This window comes from Gracilinanus agilis, chromosome 4, assembly GCF_016433145.1.
Source record: "Gracilinanus agilis isolate LMUSP501 chromosome 4, AgileGrace, whole genome shotgun sequence".
Lineage (NCBI taxonomy): Eukaryota > Metazoa > Chordata > Mammalia > Didelphimorphia > Didelphidae > Gracilinanus > Gracilinanus agilis.
The window spans coordinates 199,031,312-199,059,001 of NC_058133.1; the positions used below are offsets into that span (position 1 = coordinate 199,031,312).

The 27,690-nt window shown below is 47.9% G+C and overlaps 1 protein-coding gene across 1 annotated transcript in view; it reads right to left on the reverse strand.

Moving 5' to 3' along the window:
- Window positions 1–2,629: 2,629 nt before the first annotated feature.
- COL1A1 (collagen type I alpha 1 chain) overlaps window positions 2,630–27,690 on the reverse strand; it is a 61,104-nt gene continuing 36,043 nt past the window's right edge. Inside the window, exons 3-51 of the mRNA XM_044675119.1 lie at window positions 27,467–27,501; window positions 27,325–27,360; window positions 27,134–27,226; window positions 26,972–27,043; window positions 26,616–26,660; window positions 26,144–26,197; window positions 25,553–25,606; window positions 24,619–24,672; window positions 24,204–24,257; window positions 23,556–23,609; window positions 23,417–23,461; window positions 22,896–22,949; window positions 22,722–22,766; window positions 22,448–22,501; window positions 21,742–21,840; window positions 21,604–21,648; window positions 21,398–21,496; window positions 21,121–21,174; window positions 20,177–20,284; window positions 19,883–19,936; window positions 19,344–19,442; window positions 18,764–18,817; window positions 18,571–18,669; window positions 16,096–16,149; window positions 15,758–15,811; window positions 15,571–15,624; window positions 15,413–15,466; window positions 14,499–14,543; window positions 14,304–14,402; window positions 13,903–14,010; window positions 12,984–13,091; window positions 11,874–11,927; window positions 11,510–11,563; window positions 11,020–11,127; window positions 10,880–10,933; window positions 10,068–10,121; window positions 9,594–9,755; window positions 8,735–8,842; window positions 8,423–8,530; window positions 8,248–8,301; window positions 8,041–8,148; window positions 7,349–7,402; window positions 7,130–7,237; window positions 6,608–6,661; window positions 6,018–6,125; window positions 5,620–5,899; window positions 5,193–5,383; window positions 4,356–4,598; window positions 2,630–3,461 (exon numbers count right to left, since the gene is read on the reverse strand). Of these exons, the coding sequence (XP_044531054.1) occupies window positions 3,315–3,461; window positions 4,356–4,598; window positions 5,193–5,383; window positions 5,620–5,899; window positions 6,018–6,125; window positions 6,608–6,661; window positions 7,130–7,237; window positions 7,349–7,402; window positions 8,041–8,148; window positions 8,248–8,301; window positions 8,423–8,530; window positions 8,735–8,842; window positions 9,594–9,755; window positions 10,068–10,121; window positions 10,880–10,933; window positions 11,020–11,127; window positions 11,510–11,563; window positions 11,874–11,927; window positions 12,984–13,091; window positions 13,903–14,010; window positions 14,304–14,402; window positions 14,499–14,543; window positions 15,413–15,466; window positions 15,571–15,624; window positions 15,758–15,811; window positions 16,096–16,149; window positions 18,571–18,669; window positions 18,764–18,817; window positions 19,344–19,442; window positions 19,883–19,936; window positions 20,177–20,284; window positions 21,121–21,174; window positions 21,398–21,496; window positions 21,604–21,648; window positions 21,742–21,840; window positions 22,448–22,501; window positions 22,722–22,766; window positions 22,896–22,949; window positions 23,417–23,461; window positions 23,556–23,609; window positions 24,204–24,257; window positions 24,619–24,672; window positions 25,553–25,606; window positions 26,144–26,197; window positions 26,616–26,660; window positions 26,972–27,043; window positions 27,134–27,226; window positions 27,325–27,360; window positions 27,467–27,501 (4,085 nt within the window). The 3' untranslated portion in view covers window positions 2,630–3,314. The remainder of the gene's footprint in view (window positions 3,462–4,355; window positions 4,599–5,192; window positions 5,384–5,619; window positions 5,900–6,017; window positions 6,126–6,607; window positions 6,662–7,129; window positions 7,238–7,348; window positions 7,403–8,040; window positions 8,149–8,247; window positions 8,302–8,422; window positions 8,531–8,734; window positions 8,843–9,593; window positions 9,756–10,067; window positions 10,122–10,879; window positions 10,934–11,019; window positions 11,128–11,509; window positions 11,564–11,873; window positions 11,928–12,983; window positions 13,092–13,902; window positions 14,011–14,303; window positions 14,403–14,498; window positions 14,544–15,412; window positions 15,467–15,570; window positions 15,625–15,757; window positions 15,812–16,095; window positions 16,150–18,570; window positions 18,670–18,763; window positions 18,818–19,343; window positions 19,443–19,882; window positions 19,937–20,176; window positions 20,285–21,120; window positions 21,175–21,397; window positions 21,497–21,603; window positions 21,649–21,741; window positions 21,841–22,447; window positions 22,502–22,721; window positions 22,767–22,895; window positions 22,950–23,416; window positions 23,462–23,555; window positions 23,610–24,203; window positions 24,258–24,618; window positions 24,673–25,552; window positions 25,607–26,143; window positions 26,198–26,615; window positions 26,661–26,971; window positions 27,044–27,133; window positions 27,227–27,324; window positions 27,361–27,466; window positions 27,502–27,690) is intronic.

Consider the following 27,690-nt stretch of genomic DNA (forward strand, 5'->3'; position numbering starts at 1 on the left):
GATGGCCACACTTTTTTTGTATTACATTCTTTTCTGAGTTCAATAAATAGTTTCATAATTTCCAGGGGGCTAAGTAATATTTTTTCTGGAAAGGGGGTGGTAGGCCAAAAAAGTTTGGGAACCACTGGGTTAAGGAATGAGTAATGAGGGAGTACTTCTTTGCTGTCACTCTGGAAACTAGATTAAGAGCTGGGAGAAAAACAGATGATTGGGACAAATCTGGGAAGGGGAGAGACAGAGACAGAGATAGAGATAGAGAGACAGAGAAAGAGGAAGAGAGAGGGAGGGAGAGGAGAAAGGAGAAAGATTCAAGGGAAGAAAAAAAAGGTCAGTCAAAATTGAAGAGAATGGGGACAAGAAGGGAGAGGAGATTGGAAAGGAAAGCAAGCAGGTGGAAGTATTGTCAAGATGAGGCTGAGGGCCTTTTCACACCAGTGAGTCTGGAATTCGAGGCTATAAAGGAACACTTGTATACTTCTGAACCTGATGGTTGCTGATAACACAAGTGTTCTTAGTCTCATTCTTTTGCTTTGTAAGGGCTCTCAAGATCTTGGAAGTGAATGGCCCTTCTCTCTCTCCTAGAATTGTGTCTTTTCTGAATCTTTCCTTAATAAGATTGGCAGCTCCCTGAGGACAGACACTGTGTCTCTTTCTCCCATCTGATTCGGAACTCCCTAAGTGTAGGGACTGTCTCTTTCTTATCAGATTGGGAGGTCTCTTCTCCTCACCCACTAAGTTATCTATTTCCTTTGCATCTCCTCCTTTCAGCTAAAGGGAATGCTTAATACATGTTGACCTATGACAGCCTCAAAGAAAAACAGTCATAGAAAGAGAAAGAAAAAGGAGTGGACAGGCTCTAAGATTTTGGCCTAGGATTATTCTATTCCACTGCTGTTTCTTTTTTCTGGGAATGGATTTCTGTTTCCCACTTTCCTCCCTGGCTCCATCATGGAGACCCTTAGGCTCCTGAAGATAAGAAAGTGCCCTGCTCTCGCTTCTAATCCCCCTTCTCTTTCTCTTCCCACCCCAAGTTCCAAGAAAGCTTCTCTCTATTCCTGACCTACCTCACCCAAGCCAAACTACTTCCTCCCTTCCTCCTCCTCAGGGAGCACTCTCATTCTTAATTAAATCCTGGCTCTAACCCTTCCTTTGTCTTCCAATCTCCACAGTCCTCGGTCCACAGAACAAACATGAAGAAGATGAAGAAGAGAGCTTTCTTAGTTGGCTCAGGAAAGAGAGAAGGGACACTTGGGAGGCAAAGTGTTGGGAGAGAAGAAAGTTTGGGAGAGGAGGAGGAGGAGAAGGAGGAGGCTTAGAGGTAAAGGAATTGAAAGTTGGAAAGAAAGACTGAGCCAGAGAAAAAGAAGGTTGGGGGAGGGGGAGGGAAGATAACTAGAGGAGAATAGAGGGAACAGAATGTGAGTGGGAGGGAAGAAGAAAAGGAAGAAAATAGAGAAAAAACCCCCAATCCCTCCAGACCCTCCTGTGAAACCTTCCCCTATCCCAAAGACAGAAAACATCAGGCCACTACAGATGTGTTCGGGTCATTTTCACATGCTTTATTCCAGCAGTCAAAATAATTAAAAACATCTCAAATTATTATACATATACAAAATAGGTACAGAATCCTTTGGTTCCTCACACTCCCTAGGGGGGAAAACTGCCTCTTGGGTAGAAAAGTTGTGCTTTGAAACCCAAAGAGAGAAGATGGCAAGAAAGGCATGGGAGGGGCAGAATGGAAGGAGTTGGGAAAGCTGGAGGAACAACAGAGGGTTTCAGAGCAAGAGGGGAAGTTGGTGGCCAAGAAGAGGGAGGTGAGCAGGAGGCATGAAAAGGGGCAGAGGAGCAAGATGGAGAAAACAAGAGGGGGGAAAATATTCAAAAGGAAAGTTGAATCCACCTGCTGGTGAAGACAGGATGAAAAGTCAGCTTTGGTTCAGATCTCAAGCCTGCTTCTTTTATTCCCTTTTTAAATAGCACCTTTAGAAAATTCACAAGAGTCCCCATGAGCCAAGAACAAACAATTTTTTTAAAAGCTTAGAAAAGAAAGAGGAATGTTAAACAGAAAGGGGGAAAACTCTTTAGCATGTGGGGGGAAGAGATCTCAATTTCTATAGCACCAGTGATCCCCAATCCCCTACCCCCACCCCCACCTTGGAAAACCAGTTGGCTGTCTATTCTTGCCTGGTTTTCCTATCCCCAGCATGTCTAGGAGCAAAGGAAACGAAAATTTAGCACCTTTGATTAAAGCAGGGGGAGCCTCGGAAGGAGGAGGGGTTCCCCCTCTTTGCCCTAGGTCCCCCATTCCAAGCCCCCACAATGTTGCCCTGGTTGGCATGAAAAAAGACAAGTACGAGGTAGTCTTTCAACAACAGAAATATACATGGAATGAACAATCTCTCAGACCCAGCCCCATTTCTGGTGTGTGAGGCAGATATGGAAGGTGCCTAGAGGGAATGGGATTGGGGATTCCCAAATCAGATGGTTCCACTTCACCGTCCCTCCACCCCTCCCTCTTTCCGATCCTCCCCTAGACTTGGCAGGCAGGCAGAGTAATCTCATAGAACAACTCCAAGCCCCAAAAGTCCCCCTCCAATGGGGTCCCTCACACACATGCCCCCTTCAAAAAGAAGAGTGCAGTACAGAGGCTTGCATTCAGATAGTACATCTTCCTTTGCAGTGGTATTGAGAAAAGAGACCAGCAGAGAAGCTGAGTCTGGGACCCCATCTCCCCATCCCCCTTGGAGGGGACTGTGAGGGGAGGAGTGGGAGGCTGGCATGGAGAGAGGGTGGGGTCAAGGCTGAAGACACTTGGATGTTGGAGCATCTGTTCTCTTGTTGCCAGGAAGACCACGGCTTGGCCCAGCATTTCCTGGGACGTGGGGGAGACTTGCATTGCAGGGAGGCTGTGGGGGAGAAGTCCCCAAGGGGAAGAGGTGGAGAAGGGAACAGAATGGCAAAAGCTGGGGCATCTGTAAGCCCAGTGGGCTAAAAAAGACTTACCCCCACATCGGTCTTCAAGCAAGTGGACCAAGTTCCTTTTTTTTTAAAAAGTTATTTATTTATTCTTTTTTGAAAGATTTAATGCTTTTGGTTCAATTTTGGTTTTTTTGGGTCAGATTTGGTTTGTCAGAGACGAAAACTAAGTTTCGAGAGATGAACGGAAAGGAAAAAAAAAATTTCCAAAGTCCATGTGAAATTTTCTCCTTTTTTTGGCTTTTTTTTTTGTTCTGTTGGGTTGTTTTTGTTTTTTTTTTCTGGGATCAGAGGGAAGGAAGATGGGTGGGAGGGAGCCAGTAGGGAAAGGGGAGAGTTTACAGGAAGCAGACGGGACCCACGTCGAAGCCAAATTCCTGGTTGGGGGCGCCAATGTCCATGGGGGCCACATCGATGATGGGCAGGCGGGAGGTTTTGGTGGTCTTGTATTCGATGACTGTCTTGCCCCAGTTTCCAGTGTGACTCTTTGGGAAATGGAAGAGGGACAAAAGGAATTAGGTGGTGTCTTTTTTATTTATTTTTTGAATTCTTACCTTCTGTTTTTGTTGTGTTGGTTTTTTTTAAAACCCACACCTTCTGTCTTGGAATCAGTATTGTGTATTGGTTCCAAGGCAGAAGAGTGATAAGGGCTAGGCATTGGGGATGAAGTGACTTGCCCAGGGTCACACCACTGGGAAGTTTCTGAGGCCAGATTCTACCTTCTGTTTTAGTATCAACTCTGTTACCAGAAGGGCAAGGATTAGGCAGATGTGGTTAACTGACTTGCCCAGGGGTCACACAGCTGCAAAATGTCTGAGGTCGAGTTTGAACCCAGGTTCTCCTGACTCCAGGTTACTGGGCTACCTAGCTGCCCCTTGGCTGTTGTAGGAGTGACCCAGTCAACCCATATGGCTGGTATAGTGGGGTGGGGGTGGAGGGTGGTCAGTAAGTCTCTTCAAAAAGCCATATCTCAGGGATTTACGTAACTGACCACAGGTACCATCTAAAAAGCCCCTTTCTGACTTATATCTGTGACCTGTAAGCTCTGGGTGGGAGGAGACCTGGACTCTTGGAGAAAGGGGAGATAGGATTGAATGGATAGTTGACCTTCAAGCCAGGAAGACCTGGGTTCAGATCCTGCTTCTGACACATACTAGCTGTCCTGAATTGTTCTGGTGGCAGAAGTTCCCAATAACACTGAAATCCCATCCAGTCCCCATCCCAACCGATTTGCCCAGAGCCCTGTCCTAAAAACAAAATGCAGAGAGGTCGAAGACTTGTGGAAGGACACAGAGCAGAGGACACCAGCTCAAGGCCTCCATGACAGCTTCTAGGCTCAGTTTTGCACGGTGGCTGAGTGGGAAGGAAAAGGGGCTCACCGTGCAGCCATCTTCAGTGACTCCATAGGTGAATCGGCTGTTGCCTTCAGCACGGATCTCAATTTCATTGGAGCCTTGGAGAAGCAGAGCCTTCTTGAGGTTGCCGGTCTGCTGGTCCATGTAGGCCACGCTGTTCTTGCAGTGATAGGTGATGTTCTGAGAGGCCTCAGTGGACATCAGGCGAAGGAAGGTCATCTGGATAGCCACATCAGCAGGGTCGGAGCCCTCGCCACCATACTCGAACTGTAGCGAAAAGGAGGAGATGGAGTCGGGCCTCTCTCCGTGCCTTCTCAATTCTACACAGCCTCCCTGTCCTCCCCTTAATCTATGCTCTGAATAGAGAACCCCAGAATCACAAGGCTCCCAAAGAGAGGACCCACCAAGGTCATGCACTCCATTTATGATAGAGCCTCAACTAGAACCCAGGACTCCTGCTCTCTATTCCAGGGGTATTGGTATAGTCCATCTCTGACTTTCCCTATCTTTCCCATCCATATCCATCTCTAACCCTTGCCGTTTCTTCATCTCCCCCATCTTATAATTGGTCAACACACCCTAAGGCCTCATCCCTGCCTAGGGAAGTGGTATTATCTACCCACTGACCATCCCTTTCTCTAGATCAGTGATTCCCAAAGTGGGCGCTGCCAGCAATCCAGAGGAGCAGTGATGGCCACAGGTGCATTTATCTTTCCTATTAATTGCTATTAAAATTAAAAAAAATTAATTTCCAGGGAGCTAAGTAATATTTTTTCTGGAAAGGGGGCGGTAGGTCAAAAAAGTTTGGGAACCACTGCTCTAGATCAATCCACCTTCCTTCTCCCTTTCCCTGTGCTTCACCTGGAATCCATCGGTCATGCTCTCGCCAAACCAGATGTGCTTCTTGTCCTTGGGGTTCTTGTTAATGTACCAGTTCTTCAGGGGCACGTTAGGTTGGGTGGGGTACACACAGGTTTCTCCAGTCTCCATGTTGCAGAAGACCTTGATGGCATCCAGGTTGCAGCCTTGGTTGGGATCAATCCAGTACTCTCCTGAAATAGGACAAGGAAGATCTAGAGAGTCAGGGAGGTGGGGATTTGGTGTCGAGTACCATGCTGAGAGTAATAAAAAGAAAGAAAGGAAGGAGAGGAAATTGCTTGACTCCTAGTCCCAGAAAAGTCTCCTATCATGGGAGGGGACTGGGCAGCAGGTGGAGAGGAGTAGTTGGGAAAGTGGACACAGGAGGAAGAGTGGGACATGCCCAAGGAGGGCTGGGAAAGGTCCTCACCGCTCTTCCAGTCTGAGTGGCACATCCTGAGGTCTCTGCAGGTGCGGGCAGGGTTCTTGCGAGTTCCCTCAGGGCTTCGGATGTTCTCAATCTGCTGGGTCAGGCTCTTGAGGGTGGTGTCCACTTCAAGGTCACGGTCACGCACGTTAGCATCATCAGCTCGGTAATAGCGGCCAGAGTCGTGAGCCTTCTCCTGGGGTGGCTGGGGCAGGAAGCTGAAGTCGAATCCACCGCTGGGGGGACCAGGAGGACCAGGGGGTCCAGGAGGTCCAGCGGGACCCTATTCAGAGAAAAAGAGAAGAACAAAGGTTGGTGAAGGCCTGGGTTCGTGGGCTTAGAGCACCAGAGGAACCTAGGGTGGGGAGGAGGATATAACCTAAGGAGAAAGGGGTACATACAGCAGGACCAGCATCTCCAGTACGACCACGGGGACCAGGGGGACCGATGGGGCCAGGAAGACCATTGAGTCCATCTTTTCCAGCAGCACCAGCAGAGCCAGGGGGACCCTGAGAGAGGATATAAGAAATAATGGATTAGATGACATTATCCCAAACTTGGCAACCCAACTCCAGGCCAGACTTAACCTAACCACACAACTTCAGAATAAACAACAAACTCTGTATGGAGATAAGGCCATCCAAGTCAAATAATCTAACTCCAAGACTGACAATTGGCTCAGTTCTGGCAACACAGCCCCCACTGAGAAACATCAGATAACTGGGCCTGATCTTTCCCTCTCTTTCCCTCACACCAGCATGCATGCCAAGATGAGTCACTGTTCCATCTTAGCAGGGCCAAGAAACAGGAGGAAGGGATGGGGGGAGGGAGACTGACTCCCCTGTGACTGGAATGGACACTAGCATCTACTCCATCCCCTTCACATACCCCTACGGTAACTCCCCTAGCTCAGAGACCCAAGGCTCCTGGTGGGCAGTGTGAGGCCTCAGGGGGGTAGCAATAGGGAGAAAAGAAAAGAGAGGCTACTTACTCGGGGGCCAGCGGGACCGGAAGCTCCAGAAGGACCTTGTTCACCAGGAGAACCCTTGAAGGAGACCAAAATGACTCAGAACTCAGTCTGGATTAAGTGGAGTTGATGAGAGACAGGAGGTTGGGTACAAGGAGTGACTCAACCCTGTTCCTAGGCCCAGGAAACTGGAAATCTGGGTCAAAGGTCCAAATAGTCTGAGACATTCCCACTCCCCCAATCTTTCTTCATCTATGTTGTCTTTCCCCATGAGAGCTCCTTGAGGTCAGAGATAGTCTTTTGAGTCTTTTTGTATCCCTAGGATTTAGCACAGTGCCTGGCACATAGTAGGTGCTTAATAAATATTGATTAACTGAATCATTTCCCCTCCCCTACATTTCTCTAACGCAAAGATGACATGGCTAATTCCTGTCCACAATGCCAATTGTTCCAGACTGTGAAACTGAGGATGTTTATACACATAGCAAGGGGAGATGGTGGGAGAGAGCCAGGGAAAGGGAAAAGAACAGAAAAGATTATACTTACAGGAGGACCAGGGGGACCCTGGAGACCAGAGAAGCCTCTGTGACCCTTCATGCCTCTGTCTCCCTGTTCACCTGTCTCACCCTTGTCACCACGGGGGCCTTGGGGTCCCTAAAAGAGTAGAGAAGTGATAGTCAAACAAGTGAAAGGCTTTCTAGGACCCAGATGGGCAGGGATCATTGTTTACAGTCCCATTTAAGAAGATGAAGGTAGACGACTCACAGAAGGTCCACGGGCACCAGTGGGACCAACGGGACCAGCAGGACCAGCGGGACCCTAAAGTAATGGAGAGAGAAAGAGAGTCAGTAAGATGCTCTGCTGTGGAATTAGCCCAAATCAGAGGTCCTCTAAGTTTGTCCAGCTTGTTCTCCCTGTGAGCTGTGAACTCCCTCCCTTTCCACAAGTTGGTCACCCATCCTATTCTAATCCAGAAATTTTAATACTCCTCCATCGTTGGTTCTTCCAGTTGTCTGACCTCTAACTTTTCCATCTCCCCCTTTGATCAGCCCCAGATGGTCTCCCACTGGCACTGTCCTCAAATCCCTGATGACTCTCCTTGTTACCTTGTCCACTTCTTTCCTGATATCCCTGATCTTGAGGGAATCCCTCCCCCCTCCCCATGATTCCCATGCTTTACTTGGGGCAGGGAAAGATTTTTAGAGATGTATTTTGGCTCTGAGAAAAGCGGGCCAGAAGTGGTACCCTGCTCTCTCTCCCTCCAGGGTAGCTCCCATTTTCTGGGAAATCAAGGGAACTATAAGCCTATGGAACTTCCTACAGGGAGAAGACGTCTTCCTTCCCAGAATGTGTGAGCCTTGACCTCCCCACCCCACTCCATTCTAGCTGAATAAAGTCAATCATTGATTGATTCCCAATCCCAATGAATCTCTGATTCATTCCCAAGAGTCACTTACAGTCTCACCACGATCTCCAGATTTTCCAGCGGGACCCACAGGGCCAGGAGCGCCGGGGGCACCAGGAGCACCAGGGGGGCCAGCAGGACCAGTCTCACCACGGTCACCCTGATGGGCAAGGACAAGAAAGGGGAAGAATCAAGGAAAGGGTCAGCACTGCTGGAGAGCATGCAAGAGAAACAGGTTTGTTGGGGCAGCTCAGCTCACCTTGGGGCCTGGAGAGCCATCACGACCAGGGGAGCCTTCAGCACCAGGAGAGCCCTGAAAAGGGAGAGAAAAGGGCCATCAGCCCAGGCCAGAGGCAGACTAGAGAGGCTAATGCAGACCAGTAGCCAGCACGAGGACTGCTGGGAGTTCTGCCCCAAAGAGCTTTCTTCCTCACCTCGCGTCCAGATTCACCAGGGGGTCCAGCCAATCCAGGGGGGCCAGCAGGGCCAGGGGGGCCGCGTTCGCCACTTACTCCAGAAGGACCTTGTTTTCCGGGCTCACCCTAAATACAGAGAAGAGTCAGGTCAGGGAAGGATATGAGCTTTTCTCACTGAGATTCTCTCTGTCCTCAATGGGCCCAACCTTTCTTCTTTCAGATCTCACCTGGTCCTGTCCCTGCATCTCTCCTGATCCCACCACTACCGGCTCCCTTCCAAATTTCTCACATTACTTAGATTTCCCAGGGAGAAAAGCAGAGGATACTCACAGAGGGACCAGGAAGACCCGGGAAACCTCTTTCTCCTCTCTGTCCAGGCAGACCCACCACACCACGCTGTCCAGCAATACCTTGAGGTCCAGGAGTACCAGGAGCACCCTGAAGGAGGCACAGGAAGGAGTGAGAAGCGGGGTACAGGCAGAGAGCTTGACTTGAATTCATTCACACCCCAGATCGCCTGAGTCTTGTTGGGTGGGGATGGGAGTGACTGAGGTCAGCTTCTGACCTATCCAAACTTGCTAGAAATACTGTTCTTCTTTGGGATGGCAAGTGGGGCTTTGGGAAGGCTTTTCAACAAAGCTCCTCCATTTGGAAGGGGATGTGCAGGGGGAAATAATGGTATTAATATTCAGCTGACATTTGCATAGTACATTAAAAGTGAGCAAAATGCTTTACAATCAGCTTGTTTGATAAGAAGTCAGGGGTCATGGAGGCAAATAGGTGGCTCTGTGGATTGAGAGCCAGGCCCAGAGATGGAGGATGAGGGTTCAAATCTAGTCTCAGACACTTCCTAGCTGTGTGACCCTGGGCAAGTCACTTAGCTCCCAAGGCCTAGCCCTTACTGCTCCTCTGTCTTGGAACCCAATACACAGTATTGATTCTAAGACAGAAGGTAAGGGTTAAAAAAAAGAAAAAAAAAAAGAACAACTGCTCAAAAGGGAGGAAAGCACTGTATACAGTTCCCTGTGATCATTTCTTCTGGGGGTTCCTGAGCAGATTCCAATGAGGGGTGGGTCATCAGAAGCCTTTGGTTGACAAGCCCAAGAATAACTGGCTCCAGAAGAAGCCATTTGATCCCTGGGAGGGTTCTAGGAGCTACCAGCAGAGACCTGGAGAGTCCAGGACTTACAGCAGGGCCATCAGCACCAGGAGATCCCTTCTCTCCACTTGGGCCAGGGGGACCGGGAGGTCCAACTTCACCGGGACGTCCAATGGGGCCAGTCTCACCACGGGGGCCTTTGCCGCCTTCTTTGCCAGCAGGGCCAGGAGGTCCAGGGGGTCCAGCATTACCCTGGGTGGCAAGAAAAGAGGTCAGGAAGAAAAAGGCTGGGGTCCTCCTTTGATTCCTGGCTTGCCAGGTGAGACCCGGCTGCATGTTCACCATGACCAACCCACTGGGTGGGCCACCAGGGGAATAAAGTTGTAGAGCTGTTAGTCCAGCTGCCCCAGCTTCCTCCCCACTCATTTGTTCTCCCTTCCAACAGCTGAGATCAACGATCCCAACCACCTTGGTCTGGACTCCTCCCTACAGCATGGATGAGAACCCCATTTACTTCTCTCTACCCCAAGATGGAGAAGATGAATCCTTCAAATGAGTACTTACAGAGGGGCCAGGGGGACCAACTCTTCCAGCAGCACCAGGGAAACCAGTAGCACCCTGCAAGACACAATTAAAAGGAGCTCAGTGGATTGAGAGCCAGATCTGGAGATGGGGGGGTGGGGTCCTGGGTTCAAATCTGGCCTCAGACACTTCCTAGCTGTGTGACCCTGGGAAAGTCACTTCATCTCCTTTATCTAGTCCTTACCAGTCTTCTGCCTTGGAACTTATACACAGTATTGATTCTAAGACAGAAGGTAAGGGTTTTAATTTAAAAGAAATCAATAAAAGGAGGCATCAAAGATATGAAGATCAGCCCACTGTGGGAAGGGGAAAGGAGGGCAGACATGGAGGACAGTTATAGATCAGGCACTCTCTGTGATTGTGCCCCAGACTCACTCCCTGCCCCAGGACAGAGGGAACCCTAAAAGATAGATGAGGAAGAGGCTAATTAAAAATGCTAATAACTTTTATTTTAATAGCTCTTTAAGATTTATAAGATATCTCCCTTGCAAGAATACTGGGGATGGAGGTAGAAAATAATAATCTGCCCATTTTATAGATGAGACTACTGAGGCTCAGGGAGATCAAATATAAGAACTTCAACTCTAACCCAGGTTTCCTACCAGAGTCAGTATTCTTTTCTTACAATATCCTTGAGGTGAAGCAACTGCTAACTATCCTCAATTGTCCTTATTCTCAGAGTTTCAGATTCTGGGTCTAGGTTTTTGGCTGACTTTTTGAAATATCAGGGCTGGGGTGGATTTCTGTGCCCTGGAAGAGACTGGAGGTAGGCCTGGGTGGCGGGAGATACTTACAGGAGGACCTGCGCTGCCACGGGCACCTTTGGGTCCAGGAGCACCAACATTACCCTGGAGGAGAGGAAAAGGAAGATTTCAGTGATCAGCTGGGCAGAGAACTCCTGGGAAAGGAAACCAGGGACTAATGAGATACTCACAGCAGGGCCAGGGGCACCAGTGGGTCCAGCAGGGCCAGGGGGACCAGCATCACCTTTAGCACCAGCATCACCAGGTTCACCTTTAGCACCGGGTTGGCCATCAGCACCCTGGAAGAGGGGGGACAAAGAGAGGTAAACAGAGGAACAGAGCGCTGGAAACATAGGGTTACAGAAGGAGATGGGACTTGAGAGATTGGCAAATCCCTCACATACTCCCATTAGGAATCCTTAAAACATTTATTTATTTGTTCATTATATTAAAATACCCAGTTAAGCCACATAACTCCCTCCCTCTCTTCCCCTCACTAGAGAAGGCATCATTTAACAAAAAGACCAGCACCCACTCCTACAAAAGAGAGAAGGAATTCTCTTCCCATCTTTCCTGATCTCCATTCATTTCATTTCCCATTCTTTGTCTCAGGCTTAAGCCCTAAGATGCATGGGTACCATCGGGGCACATGGGGAAGTGAGACAGGAGCTTGGTACTTACAGGGGGACCAGCAAAGCCAGCAGGACCAGGGGGGCCAGGCTCACCACGTTCTCCCTAAAATAGAAGAGCAGATAGAGAAATAGTGAGAAAGGCAACCATGCAGGTGAGAGGGTCCAGGACAATGGAAGATGAAGATGAGAGAGATAGGCTCACAAATGGGAATTCAGAGATGCAGGGGGATGAAGGATGCTGGAGCTTGAAGAAATGAGAGGGTCTTACAGAGAAGAGTCCCAGGAGGGTCATCAGCAGGGAGGAGAGAGGGAATGAGGGGGTAAGGTGAGGAGAACAGGAATCAGCAACAGGAGGGCAGTAGGGAATGGGGATAGGAGGAGGAATCTTCCAGATAATAGGCAAAAATACTTACAGGGGCACCACGAGCTCCAGTGGGACCAACAGGGCCGCTGGGACCAGATTCACCCTGGAAGGCAAAAGGGAGGTAAGTAATAGGCAGGACCAGGAGAGCAAGGACATGTTCTATTACCCAAATGCTGATATAACCCTACACCCATATGTCCTTCAGCAGTACTCCATGAGATGGAAAGCCCATCTCTGGGACCACCCTGGTTCCTTATTTCCCTGCACACCTGTCTAATTCTCTCCAACCTCCTACTTGTCAGATCTGACTATCTTCTCTTTGCTTCTGCCCTCTGGCTTTTTTATAGGATCTTCACTTCTGTTATTCCTTTCTCCTGACCAATAGCAGCTTAGCTCTGCTTCTTTCTCCCACCCCATCTCAAGAAATCTAATTCCCTGTGATTAACCATTCCTTCCCCTTGTGCAAGGTCATTAGCATCATCTGGTGCCCAGCAATTAGAATGCCTTCATTCTCCAGGCTATTCGATGTGGTTAAAAAGCTCTGGATCTAATGTCAAAAGCCTTGGGTTCGAATCCCAGCTATGTCACTTACTACCTGAGTAACTATTAAGTAAATCAACCCTCCTTGCTGAATCTCTAATTTTTTTTAATGTGGTATCATGTTTATTCATACCAAAATAAACAAGGCTCTTTAAAGTTGCAATAGTTACTACTTAACACTCAGTGAGCCCTGTGAACAGACTGAGCACTGTATATAAACATAGCTTGATTGGGAATGGGTACGTAGTCAAGGCATCTTGCTTTTCTTATCAGTAAAATAGCAGGATGTGATGAAATGGTGCCTAAGACCTTTTGCAACTCAAAAATGCAATTATTTGGGAGCTTCTAAGTGGTTCAGCAAGTAGAGAGCCAGGCCAACAGGCAGGAGGACCTGGGTTCAAATCTGACCTCAGACACTTCCTAGCTGTGTGTTCCTGGGCAAGTCATTTAATCCCAATTGCCTAGCCTAGGGTTTCTCTATATCACTGAAATCACTGGTCCCATCCTTATTCTCCCACTGTGAGGGAGGGGAGTTGTAGAATTGTGTGGGACACAAGAATGGCCCAGTAACTGCACTCTATTTCAGGAAGAATTTGAAAAGGAGGATGGTTATCTTTACCTTGTCACCAGAAGGACCAGCAGGGCCAGGAGGACCAATGGGACCAGTCAGGCCACGTACACCATCTTTGCCAGCAGCACCATCAGCGCCTTTGGGACCAGCATCACCCTAGAGACAGAAAAGCCAAGAGCCTTGTTTTAGCCAAAATAGGGTATTGGCTCTGGGGTCAAAGTGGTGCCTGGGAACATTTCTAGAGGGGCCGTGTGCATGGATGCTGAAAAGTTAAGTTTTCATGATGGAGAGACAAGATGCCAGAAAGAGACTCCTCATCCCTATTACTTCACTCTGCTCATCCTCACAAAACAAGGAAAGACATTAGATATTTTGAGGGAAAGATTTAAGGAAGACTGCCCAACTAGACATGAAATTAGGGAGTAGAAGGCTCTTCAGAGCAGATGAGAGAATTTTCTTCTATGAAAGAGAAAGGGCTTTCAGCTCAATGAAGCAAACACTCTCAGATCCAGGGAAAACCCTAGATCTAACCCTTAAGCGGTCCAGATAAGGGGGGGATGTCCTAGCATGGGATACAATTCAGAGGACTTCTCAGCTTCTTGTGATCCAGGAAAAGGATTTGAGACCCTCTCCTCTCAATAGCAGAGGGCTTGCCTTCAAATCAAGAAGACTTGAGTTCAAGACCTGTCTCTGACATAGACTTTTCACTATTATCCCCTTAGTGATTTAGGGAGAGAATTCAGGATCTCTCAACAGCAGAGAGGACTCTGGGAAGAGAGAGCAGAAGAGAGGTGGGAGATTAGAGGATGAGAAATAAAATGAGGGAAAGAGAGAGAAACTCAGGAGACCCTGCAAAGAAAGCAGAAGGAAAAGATCAGACTGGGGTCTTTGATATGCATCCAGAAGCTAATGAGGGAAAGGATTTGGTAGGGATGTAAGGATGGGATAGGTGAGGAGATGAACTTACCCTGTCACCCTTGGCACCGGGAAGGCCAGCTGCACCACGTTCACCAGGCATTCCTTGCAGACCAGGGGGCCCTTGGCCACCAGGGGCACCAGGAGCACCAGCATCACCCTATATGCCAACCAAGAGGAGCAGAGTTAACTATACACTGCTTATACAAGACACTGCTTACAGCCCCCCTAGTGCTCCCCTGTGGACGAACCGCACCAGGACAGCAAAGGCTAACCATGAACTTCAGGGCAGGACACCAGCTAAGCAAAGCTTAACGTAGATGCTCCTCAGCCACTTTCTACTTCTCAGACTTGGGGTTAAAAGGAAGATCCCACACCCTCCCTAGCAGGTGGGTTGAGCTCCCCATCCTGACTCCCAATCATTGACTCCCTTCTCTCCATCTTATTTCTCACCTTAGCACCATCATTGCCGGGAGCACCATTGGCACCACGGGGACCCTGAGGGCCAGGAGGACCTTGCACACCACGTTCTCCAGGGAAACCTCTCTCACCCTACAAAGGAAGAGACGGTGTAAGTGACAGTGCCATAGAAGAGGCCACTGCAAAGGATGGAGAACCAGAGAGGCCAGAGACAAAGGGCCTACTTACTCTTGCGCCAGAGGGGCCAGGGGCACCAGCATCTCCAGGAACACCCTGTGGGGAAGGAGAGAAGAAAAGTGTCAGAGGCAGGGCAAAGGGAAAGAAGAGGACCCATGGTCAAGTAAAACTCATTCACTCATTCATTCACTCCCTCAACTCATTCAACAACCATTTATTAGGTACTCCCTTCATGTCAGTCTATCTCTCTACTTCAGATAGCAGACCTACATTCTGGTTTGCATTAATGCCCTGTTCCTGGACTTTGGTCTAAATGTTGGATCAGTAATTGTGACTCATCTTAATCAGCCCAGCACTAGCACATGGCTTCCCTTGCAGCCCCAGCCCCTTATGTCCTGCTTTCTGGACATCCTTGGGAGGTGTGGCCAGGACCCCTGTCAGACCCAGTAAGAGAGTAAGGCATTTGGGGGGTGTGTGCAAGGATCAAATTCCCAATGACAGAACGTAGAAGTAAAGTACTGTAAAAGAAAGCAAAGGGGAATGAGAATTCTTTTTTTAAAAGAATTTTTAAACCCATACCTTTCATCTTAGAATCAATGCTGTGTATCAATCCCAAGGCAAAAGAGTGGTAAGGGCTAGACAATGGGGGTTAAGTGACTTGCCCAGGGTCACACTGCTAGGAAGTATCTGAGGCCAGATTTGAACCCAGCAACCTTCTGTCTCTGGCTCTTAATCTACTGAGCCATCTAGATGTCTCAGAAAGAAGAATTCTTATTTTTAAGATATTATGTAGATTCTTTAATTAGCTAAGAAGAAAGTAAGACTAGCTCCTGTTCCCCTCCAAACAATTCCATGTAGAGGTGCTACTAGCCTTATGTTTCCTTCAAGAACTCTAGGGGGAGGAAACTAGACATTCTTAATCATTCCCTTCCTTTCGCCTGGGAGACTGCTAGGTATTCACTCACCTGTTCACCAGGCTTGCCAGCTTCTCCAGGTGGGCCAGCAGGGCCAGGGAGACCCTGTGATGAAAGGGAAAGAGGAAGAGTTGAGAATCCAGAAGAGAACGACATAGAATTATTCCCCACATCTTTCCCACAATTCCCGAGATTCTCTGTTGCCTTACCTGGAATCCAGGGGAGCCAGCAGGACCCTGTTCACCTCTCTCACCAGCAGGACCCTATAGACAGAAAAGTTGAAAGGAAGTCAGGGATCCGGGGGCACCAAGGGCAAAGAGGCAGGGAGCCTGCCTCCACAATTCTCACCAGGGGCCACCACCCCTAAACCAGCCCTCCTCTGGAGGGGACACTTACAGCAGGACCGGGGGGACCTTGAGCACCAGCTTCTCCATCTTTTCCAGCAGCACCCTGGAGAGAGTGAACAGAATGGAGGATTAGAGGGTCAGCTTAGATTTGGGATGGGAGAGTTTTGAGGGTGAAGTAAAGGGACTGGACTGAAGGAAGCCAGGAGGAACCTAATCTTCCCCCAAACCAAGTCCAGCAGGGATAGCTCTAGAGTCCAGTCCCTGCTGCCATGGCTACTGATGCTAAAGTCCCCCATTCTCCCCAGGGAAGAGGGAACAGCACTGAGATGAAGGTCACTAGGAAGGGGACTGGGCACCGAGGGGAAAAGGGAATGGAAAGACACTCACCACAGCACCAGGGGGTCCAGGGACACCTCTCTCTCCAGCCTTGCCAGGTTCTCCCTAGGGAAGAAAAGAAAGCCTAGGTTAGCATTAGGGGAATAGAGACCAGAGTCTTCCCCAAGGGGCCCAAAAGAATTTAACTTCCAGACCCATGACATTTTCTGGACCATCGAAGCTGTACCCCCTTTTGCCTATGGGATTCTCCTTTGGCAGTTGTGTTTTTATTTTTCTTCAGTGGCAGTTGATAGTATAGGCAATGACTGAAAATGTTGCTGACTTCAGCTCTGCAATTAAATTATTCCACTTGGTTTCCCAAAGAAATCATATACTTTCCAGCAGCTTCTAGTTCTTGTCAGGGGACAATTTAAATGCTTTTGCTCCATTCCACCTCTCCTCCAGCTCCCTCTCAATCTATAAAAAAATACTAAGGGATCTGGGAAAAAGACTCAGCAAGGGCTTCTTAATATAACCAGAAGCCTCAGCGTTGCCACAGAGCTCTCTTCATTCTCCCAACTTCCTTAGTTTCACTATGACCATTTTCTTCTCTTTTTTAGTAAGGCAAGCATGGTTTGTCCAGGGTAATACAGCTATTAAATGGCTGAAACTGGATTTGAACTTAGGTCTTCTTGACTCCAAGCCTAGCATTCTTTTGGCCACCTTGCTGTCCCAACTGGGCAGTCTTCGTAGCTTAGGATTTAGAGCTGGAAGGGAACTCGGAGGTCACGGGAAGCAGTAGAGTGGCAGCTTGGAGCTGGGGCTGAATCTCATTTTTCCCATTTCCCATCTGTGTGATCTCAGGCAAATTTCTTAACCTTTCTGGGCCTCAATTCCCTTCTCTATAAAGGGGAGGGGATAGACCAAATGAACTCTCAGCACCTTTCCAGCTCTAAAAGAGCTACGATTTTATGAGCTCTGTCCTTCCCTCAAATCTCAGTTGGTCAGAGGCAGCTAGGCGACATAGTGGATAAAGTGGGGGCCCAGAAGCCCAGAAAACCTTACTCACATGCAGCCTCAGCTGTATTTATTTGTTTTAAAAGGCCTGGCTCAATGTCTGGCACCTAATAAAGTATTAATAAATGCCTGCTTGCTTGCTTCCTTCCTTCCTGGTGTTACGATTAAAAATGATAAATGGCACTTCCCCAATTCCGAACACACACTGGTGTTGGTCAGTCAGGGGTAATTCATTTTTCATGACCCCTTTTGGAGTTTTCTTGGCAAGGAAACTGGTGTGGTTTGCCATTTCCTTCTCCAGCTTATTTTATAGATGAGGAAACTGAGACAAGCAGAGTGAAATGACTTGCCCAGGGTCACATTGCTAGTAAGTATGTGAGGCCAGATTTGCCATTTTCTTTTCCAATTAATTTTACAGATGAGGAAACTGAGGCAAGCAGCATGAAATTATTTGCCCAGGGTCACATAGCTAGTAAGTATGTGAGGCCAGATTTGCCATTTCCTTCTCCAGCTTATTTTATAGATGAGGAAACTGAAGCAAGCAAAATTAAGTGACTTGCCCGGTGTCACATAGCTAGTAAGTAGATGAGGTCAGATTTGCTACTTTCTTCTCCAGATCATTTTACCGATGAGGAAACTGAGGCAAATAGGGCTAAATGATTTGCCCAGGCTCACACAGCTAGGAAGTGTCCGAGGCCAGGTTTGAAGTCAGAAAGAGGAGATTTTTTTGATTCCAGGCCCTGCTCTCAATCCATTGCATCACCCAAACTGTCCCAGAGAATCACATTATGAATCAATTTTAAGAGGACTTTCATTATATCTCATTTAAAATGTCTCAGAAATTGCCATAAGGGAGAGGCAGAGAGGATTTTCTCCTTGTTATAAAAAAGGAAGGAAACTAAGGTCCCAAAATAGGAAGTGATTTTTTTTCAAAGAGCTTAGGTTTGGAGTAAGACCTGGGCCTCAGTATTCCTTAATTACATCCAGATCAGGGCTCTTGTCCCTGTCCCCTGGGCTTCACTCTTTCAGCCTCCTCCTTCCTTTTTCTTTCTCTCCCCCTTTGCTCTTCATTCTCCTTCCCCTTCCTCTCTCCTAAGCACAATTTCTTCCTCACTCAGATCCCAAAGAAGAATCTTTCAACTGTAAAGCCTCCCTTTCTGCCATAATCCTCCATAGAAACATTCAAAATACAAGGTCTCTCTGGGCAAGGATGGGAGACTCTTAAAGTACCCTGGATACAGCCTGCTTTCACCTTATCTCCATTTATTTTAGCTATGGGGAATCATTGTGGAATTATAGGACATAAGAGCTAGACTAAATCTTAGTGATCATCTAAATGCCCTTCATTTTACAGATGAGGAGACTGAGGCACAGAAAGGGAAAGTGACTTGTATTTATTGGCTCCAGAAGCTATTGGTGGGGCTGGGATGGAATACAGATCTCTCATTTACACATCCAGGACTCTTTCTCTAGTTACCTCCCTTGCCTCTAGCTGGAGATGGTAGGGAGGGCAGAAAGGGGGACACTTACAGCAGCACCCTTGGGTCCAGGGAATCCCATGACACCAGCTTGACCACGGGCACCAGGAGGGCCTGGAGGTCCTGGGCGACCATCTTGACCAGCGGGACCCTGAGGATGGACAAGGAAACAGAGTTGAGGAAGGAGGGCTGGAGGCAAGGATGTGAGGGCAGCCAGAGACAAGGTATAGGAAGGCAATACTCACAGGAGGACCAGTTTTGCCATCAGGACCAGGGCTTCCAGGGCTTCCAGTCAGACCCTAAGGAGGAAAGCAGACAACAGTGAGATGGGAGGAAAGGGGTGCCCCTTTCTGGAGATTTCTGCAACCCCCATTAATTGCGCTTTTCTTTTCTGAGGGAGGGAGGCTGAGATGGCATGGATGGGCAGAGGGTTGTTGTTATTCACCCCTCGTTTCCAAAGAGGGTTAATGGCATCATGGGGTGATGTCTTGACTTGTGCATGACTTGGACAAGCAAGGCAATAACACAGTCATCAGCCTTGCTCTTTCTTCCAGTCAATGAAATCCAGTGGCAAGAGAAAATTCAAGGCAACTGGAGATGGCGTGGGATGCAGTGGAAGACCTTGGCAGAGGAAAAGTGCCAGGCGAGGGGGACTGGCAGAATGGCTAGGCTAGGAGACTGTCTGCCAGCTTGGGCTGATTTCAAGATGCCCACCAGAATGGTACTCCTCCCCGGAATGATTTTTGCCAAGCACTATTCTCCCTCTTGACTTAGTGACTCTATCTCAGGCAGAGACTGTCCTGGGTCCCTCCAGTGACATCTCACCTTGGCACCGGGCAGACCAGCCTCACCAGGGCGACCAGCTTCACCAGGAGATCCTTTGGGACCAGCAGGGCCAGGGGCACCACGTTCACCAGGGGCACCCTAATAAGGGACAGAGAAGAGTCAAGGTTCCAGAGTCAGTGACTCTCTCACCTTTCCCTGGAGGAATGCCAGGCAGAGCGGGAGAGTCCGAGCCTTCCATCTAGGTACCACCAAAGAAGGAAACAGGGCCAGGAGGACAGATCACTGAGCTCAAGAAGGCTGACTGCAAGGAGCCTGAGAGACATAGGTCTCCTTTGGGAGTGACCCAGGCCCATCCCTTATAGGGAGCCATTGGGAGGTACCCTTTGCTTAGAAAGATGCCCCAAGCATGCGATGCAATGACTTTCATGGAGTAAAGTTGGAATGTGTATTTGCTGAATTCGTTTCATTTTAATTGGATGGAGAAGGGGAAAGGTCCAGCAAACTAATGACAGGCAACCACCCTAAGATGGTCCTGTGAGTGGGCCTGCCAAGAAGAGAGGAACAGAGAAGAAAATCACCTTAGGACCAGCAACACCATCAGCACCAGGGAAACCACGGCTTCCAGGACCACCCTGTACAGGGAGAGAACATCATGAGTTAGAGTGAGGGATGAGGAAAACAGGGCAATGGAAGATACAGGTGCCCTCCTCACCAGGAGGAGACATCATGCCAGGCTGAGCTGGAAGGGTACCCTGGAGACCAAAGGATGTTCCCAAAGGCCCTAATGCAGAATACCTGTTGGGCAAGATGCCAAGGGCTGGCTAAAATTGGGAGGAAATCAGAGGAAAAGGAGAGTGGAGGCAGCCACTTACTCGTTCACCAGCTGGGCCGGGCAGACCAGAAGGTCCAGGTTCACCACGGGATCCTCTCTTGCCTTCCTCCCCAGCAGGGCCTGGGGGACCTTGAACACCAACGGGGCCCTAGAGTACGAGCGGAGGGTGGGGGAAAGTGAACGCTTAGTTCCAAGCACTAAGTTTGGGGATCACTAGAGCTTTTTATAGCTGAAAAAATATACTCTTTTTCCTGACTCCAAATTTTTGTCTTGGGTGTTTCTCATTTTCTAAGGACAAAAATTTGCTCTTTCTCTTTCTGTCCCTCCTCTATCATCTGGGGGTGCCTCGAGCATTAAGACTATATCTCTTGAGCCAGGCCTAGAGACTCGGGAGGTCCTAGGTTCAAATTTGGCCTCAGACACTTCCTGGCTGTGTGACCCTGGGAAAGTCACTTAACCCCCATTGCCTAGCCCTTATCACTCTTCTTCCTGGGAACCAATACACAGTATTGATTCTTAGAAGGTAAGGGTTAAAAAAAGAGGACTATATCACTTCATCTTCCCCAAAGTCCATCACATAACTCTCCCCCAAAGACACTTTCTTACTTTTTTAGACTGTGTGAGTATACTCAAACATCCATTGGTATATCTAGTAATAAGTGATGTTTATAAACATCTTTAAAGTTTGCAAAAAGCCCCATCTTCATTATCTCCATTGAGCCTCACCCCAAACTTGGGGGACAAGTGCTCTAAGTATCACAAATCCCCATTTTATAGATGGGAAAACTGAGGCTTAGAGAAACAAAGTGACTTGTTAGAGTTCCTCAGTTAGTGAATGCCAGAGGCAAGATCTGAACCTAGGTCTTTTTTGACTTTTGGTCCATCTATCTACCTACTATACCATGTATGTATATATTAATGAATATGTGTGTGTGGTGTATGTATGTATAAGTATTGAAAAACAAGACAGATAAGAATACTTACGGGCTCTCCCTTGGCACCGGGGTCACCTTTGTTACCGGGAGCACCAGGTTCACCCTAGAGGGAAGAAGGAAAGGAGAAAAGATTGAACCCAGGATAGGAGACAAGGTAGGGAAAGAGCATTTAATTCCAAGCCCAAAGGCAAAGTTGACCCTCTTTTTAGAGGTCTGGACCCAGGTATAGCTGGGAAATCAGAAAATAGCCCAGACCAAATGTCAGTCAGCTCTCTGGCCATATCAGTGCCAGGAGAAAAGTGGCAGAGGAAAAGACAGGTACTTACGCTATTACCCTTGGGACCAGGAGCACCACTAGGACCCTGAGGTCCAGAAGGACCACGGGCACCGGGGAAGCCAGGAGCACCAGCAATTCCAGGAGCACCCTATTGGAGACAAAAGAGAAGACTCAGGCCCATAGTCTTTTGGACTTTCCATTCTAGGGCATTGATGGGCACTGCAAATATAATGAATGATACCGTAAGATACTTACATTGGCACCTTTGGCACCAGGTTGTCCATCAGCACCAGGGTTACCCTAAAACAAAAAGAGAAGAGAAAGAGTGAATGATGAATAGGAATTCTGAAGTTGGCAGGAAATTAAAAAACACAAAAGTAGACAGCAACTTACAGATGGGCCAGCAGCACCAGCAGGGCCAGGGGGACCAGGCTCTCCACGGACACCCTGGGGACCTTCAGAGCCTCGGGATCCTTGGGGACCAGCTTCACCCTGGAGCAGGAAAGGAGCCATGAGCAGGATGCCCAGGGTCAGCCCCCTGTATCATCACTTTCCCCCAGACTCTCTCTTGTAGGAAGGGAAGACAAGGAAAGGAAGAACTACTCCGTTTCCTAGACTTTCAGAGAGATGGGAGAAGGGGACTAGGAATTCTTGCTTCATATATAACTAAGGCTTTGAATCAAGAATCAAGAGTCTATGTTTAGGTAAATCCAGGATCGAGGGTCAGGAATTAGGATCACAAATGCTTTGGAAATTAAGGCCTGACCTGATTGGAAATCAAACAGAAATCTGAAACTGTAGGATAACTTTCCAGGAGACATTTAGGTTGGTGAATCCTAAAGCATGGAATTGTCTTTCCCCATGACTTGACTTTGACTCTCTTCAGAGGAGGAGAAGTGGGAGGCTCAAAGTGGGGAGAGCTCATTCTCAATTGGGGAGGGCCCTTGGCCAGTTTAGCTTCAAACTACGTCTCTAAACTACGTCTCTCTCCACTCTTGGCAGCCCAGCTAAGTTTGGGATTGGAGGGGGATCTCTCAGTCGAAGGAATCCATGTGTCTAGGAGGAAGTTGAAGGAAACATGAGATGAATGAATTCTCACCTTAGCACCAACAGCACCAGGGAAACCAGGGGGACCAGCAGGACCGGTGGGACCCTATAAAAGAAGGGCAGCCCTTAGTGTAAAGAAGGAGAAGCCCCCAGATCCTCCCTGACAGAGTGGGAAACTGTCTGAGGAGGCCAAGAGACAAGGAACCTCTCTGTCTCCCAAATCCTGTCCCCAGTGACTTTCATTTGCCATGAGGACAATAGCTGACCCAAGAAGCCCCACTTTTCCCAAATTCTCTGGTACCACAAGGAATGTCGGGCATACTTACTGGGGGTCCAGCAGCACCTGTTGCGCCATCGTTACCACGAGCACCCTACAGAACAGAGAAAGGATGAAACATCAGTTATGCTTTCGTTTAATGCCAATAGACCATTCAGGATGACCAAAAGTCCCCATAGGGCTCCAGGGGTATCCAGAAATACTTGAGTCAGGGAATACTTACAGCTGGGCCAGGAGGTCCAGGGCGGCCTCTCTCACCAGGAAGACCACGAGGGCCCTGAAGAAAACCAAGAGGAGTAAAGTGAGAGAGGTTGAAGACGATGAAATTTTCTCAATCCCCATCACCTCTCCAGACACCCTTCACTCTGCATTTTATAAACACCCACTCAGGGTGACCAAAGGTGTCTCCAAGAAGCCAACTAGGGGGAGCATCTCTTTTCCTCCGAGACATTACCTCCTGCTTCCCTGCCACCCTCCTTTTGTGAGCTCTATTTCCTCTGCTCTTAAAGAAGTTGGCACAGGGGAAGTTGGGTGGCTCAGTGGATTGAGAGCCTGGCCTGGAATTGGGAGGTCCTTTGCCCAAATCTGATCTTGGACACTTCCTAGCTGTGTGACCCTGGGCAAGCCACTTAACCCCCATTGCCCAGCCCTTACCGCTATTCTGCCTTAGAATCATACACAGTATTGATTCTAAGACAGAAGGAAAGGGTTTAAGAAAAAAATAAAAGAAGTTGGCATACTTACCATTTGTCCGGGAGCTCCGTTTTCACCAGGGCTACCAGGCTCACCCTAGGAGGCAGAGAAATAAGAATGAGACTTTTTGTCAGAAGAAGGGTAGAGATGAAGAGAAGCTGGAGTTCACTCCTAAAAGGTGATCTCTTACCTTGGGACCAGCGGGACCACTGTCTCCCTTGGCACCATCCAAACCACTGAAACCCTAAAAGAACAGAAAAAGAAAGACACCAAAGTGAGTTACTAGGCTGGAAAAATGGATAGATTCCCCCCCCCCCCATCCTCTCATTCAGGATAACACCTATTTTCTGGGTCCTGGAATAAGAACACCAGCCTGTGAGAAGGGAATGTGCTCATTAGGCAGTCTTTGCACATTCCCCCTGATTCTAGACTCTATTGACTACCAATCATTCTATCCATAAAAGGGCTCGATTCTTCTCTTCTCTCACTGATGTCTTTAATGAAACCTTTGGTGTTATTCAGGGAAGTTAGGTGACTCAGTGGATGGAGAGCTAGGCTTTCAGTTGTGAGGTCCTGGGTTCAAATGTAGCCTTACATACTTCCCAACTGAGTGACCCTAGAAAAGTCACTTAACCCCAATTACCTACTCCTTACTACTTTTTTCCCTTTCCTCACTCAATGACACCTTCCAAGATCTGAACTACTCAGAATTTTTAAATGCATCATTAAATCCCTCTCATCTTTTTCCTTTCTCCAAAACAGAGCCCTTTGGCAATTTAAAGGCTGGGAATGGGCTATTTTGAGATTTTAAAACTAAAATGGACAAGAGAAGACTTACCCTGTGTCCCTTCATGCCAGGGAGACCAGCAGTTCCGGGCAGACCTCGAGCACCCTGGAGAGAAAGAACAGAAGGATGATGAGAAATAAAGGCAGAAGACAATGAAAGGACTCCCCTTAGGTAAAAGGTGTAAAGTCCCTCATGGAGCAAATCTCTTCAATAGAGGCAGAATGGATAAAGGTGTTTGTTATTTTCACACCCAGGTCTAAGCATGGCCAACCCCATCCCAAGATCCAGCATCAGCTTCCTGGATAGATCAGTTACTAAAATCTAAAAGCCATTCTAAGAGGCAGTCCCCAGAGGGCTCAGAATAATTAGGGAAGCTTCAAGGGTTATCCTGGCTTAGGCAAGTAACTGGTGGGGGGAGATACTAGAAGCCTCAGTTTTAGTCTTTTCCCTCTCAAGCCCCACTCACCTGAGGACCAGGAGGACCACGTTCACCGGGACGACCAGGTTTGCCAGCTTCACCCTAACAGGAAGAAAGGAAATCAAGGAGAGACTCTGTTAAGGGTCACCACATCCAGTCCCCTGCTGTCGTGCCAAACTACTGCTCACCAGTTAGGAACTTGACTAGACTATCAAATAGAAAAAGCTTGGGATGATTCCAAATTCTCTTAGTTATTGAGTTATTCCAAATTCTCTTACAGTATTTTATACGAGAGTCAGGCTTTAGGGAAGCCATTTAGCTATATTTCTAGAACAGGTTAAATCCTTAAATGCTTCCTTTACTAGAAACATTTCTGTTGGTTATTAAATAGTTAATGTCTCACAGGCTTGGGTAAAAATTGAGTTGTTCTGAGGCAGTAGGTCTGAACAAATCATTTTTTCTCGTTTAGTTATAAGCCTTTGGAATGGGGACAGCTAGATGGCTCAGTGAATAGAATACCAGGTCTGTAGAAAGAAGGTCCTGGGTTCAAATGTGGCCTCAGACACTTCCTAGTTCTGTGACCCTGGGCAAGTCACTTAACCCCCGTTGCCAAGTCCTTACCACTTTTCTGCCTTGGAAACAATACTTAGTATTGATTCTAAGACAGAAGGTGAGTTTCTTAGAAAAGTCTTTGGGCTCTAGGGACCTTTTATGCAAGAAAGAGAAAAATAGCCTATGCTTGAAATATAAGGTAAAAATTCTCCCTGAGGATTAAAGAGAAGGAAAATTCCCAAGTGATCCCAAAGTACTACAGCAGGAAGGAGTCATCATCTTCCATCATTGAATGCCTCCCCCACAATATAGTCTCCCTTTGGTGGAGTCCCTAATGAGAGGTTTGGCACTGAAGTAAAAGGGAAGGAGACTTCTTTGTGGTAGGGAAGAGGAAGGAAGAAGGGTAGTCAGCATCTCAGAAGTTACTTACATCATCTCCGTTCTTGCCAGGGGGACCTGCAGGGCCTCGGGGACCCATGGGACCCTAGAAGACACACAGATAAAAAAGATTAGGATCATCCTGGTATGACTGGGAGCGACATGCAAAAATGGAATAAGACAGAGAAGGGGTACACAGGTAAATACCTCCTTAAAAGAGAAGTAAAGTTGCAAGAAGAGACAGTAGGTGGCGCAATAGAGAACCCCTCCCACATGTGGCATGTGGGAGGGCTGAATTCAAATCCTGCTGCAGACACTTACTAGCTGTGTGGCCCTTGGAATATTACTTAACCTCTCTCAGCCTCCATTTCCTCATCCATAAAATGGGGATCATAATAGAGTCTACTTCATAGGGCCATTGGGAGGATCAAATGGGATAGAATATGGAAAGTACTTTGCCAATCATAAAGTAATATAGAAATATTAATTATTATTATTATTAAGATGAAGATATACTTATTTAAACATGTGCATGAGGGTTTTTCTGGTGGGGGGGGGATGAAGTACAGATGATGGATGTTGTATGATGGACAATGTCAGGAAGGAGGAGAGCAGGGAAGAGGCATTTGGGAGGACCACTTACTGAAGCTCCAGGCTCGCCAGGTTCACCAGGGGGACCTTGGAAACCTTGGGGACCCTGGAAGATGAAGAGATCGAGGAAGCATGAGAATGACAAGTTATCACCACATGACTCTCATCCTGGCCGCTATCAGTACTGTCACTGCTATCCTTTTCATTCATCACCACCATTTAAACTCAGCGTCTATCTGAGTTTGCCTGCTTTGTGCTAATTCACATAATTGGCAACACCTTCATCAGATTCATTAGCATCAGTATCAGCATCAGCATCACCCTGCTTCCAGCTTCTCACCTTTCAGAGGCAGGAAGCATAGGGCCGCTTGCAAAGCTGACTGCCCAGAAAGGTGCCCGGAGCATCTCTCCCCTATCTTTTCCTTACCCCAATCCATAAGAGACTGTCAGGTTATTAAGTGACTGAAAGACTCTGAATTGGGGAGAGGGAAATGGTGGGGGAGGAGACAATCCCAGATACTTACTGGGGAGCCAGGGGGACCAGGGAGACCACGAGGACCAGAGGGACCCTATGGAGAGAAAAGAGAAACAATGAAGACAATGCACAAGGAAAATGCAAGGCAGAGAATACCTTTTTATATTTTATTTCCCAGGTATTCCCTATTGCCCTCAGCAATCCTTGAAATCCCAAAGAAGGTCTTCACCTCCTAATAAAACCAACCAAATTTGAAAGTGCTTGGCCCCAACTCCTTCCCAAGTTCTCTAATCTTATTTGCCTCTTTTTGTATCCCTAATGTACCTGACACATAGTAGGTACTTAATAAATGTTAACTGATTGATTAATTGATTTCCTGGCCTCCCTTTGCCCCGGTGAACTCACCATGGGTCCAGGAACAGACATGCCACCACCTGATTTCTCATCATAGCCGTAAGACATCTGGGAAGCATAGTTCTAGGGGGGAAAAAGAGGGAGGGAAAGGGTTAGGCCAATTCATGGAAAGGGAAAAAAATCTTTTCAAGAGTGACCTAATTGTATACTTACTCCTCCAAGACCAGGGAGACCAGGGGGACCAGGGAGGCCGGGAAGACCAGGCTTTCCTGGGTTGCCATCTTTTCCAGGTAGGCCTGGGAGTCCCTGACAGGGAAAGATCAAATGCCAATATGTCAGCCACAAAGCAGATACTACACTCACTGCCCACCACCAAACTTCCAAGGGAGAATTAAAAAATTTACCCTTTCACCCCGAGGCCCAGTATCTCCTTTGGGACCCTGTGAGTTTAGAAGAAAAAAAAAAGAAAAAAAAAGATTAGACAGGGAAGTGGGCACTGGAGAAAGATATAAACAATGAAACAAAAACCCAAGAACTATTGTTTACCTGGACTCCTATTTCTCCGGGAGAGGATGGTGAAGCTATTAGGAGGAAGAGAGAAAGGATCAGAAGATGACTCACCAGCAGAGGGGTAGGGGTGGTCTAGAATACTACCAAGCCCAAAAGAAAACTAAGACCTCTAGTGGTCAGGGAGGATTGAATGGAGTGAGAGAGGGAAGGGAGAGAGAGAGAGAGAGAGAGAGAGAGAGAGAGAGAGAGAGAGAGAGAGA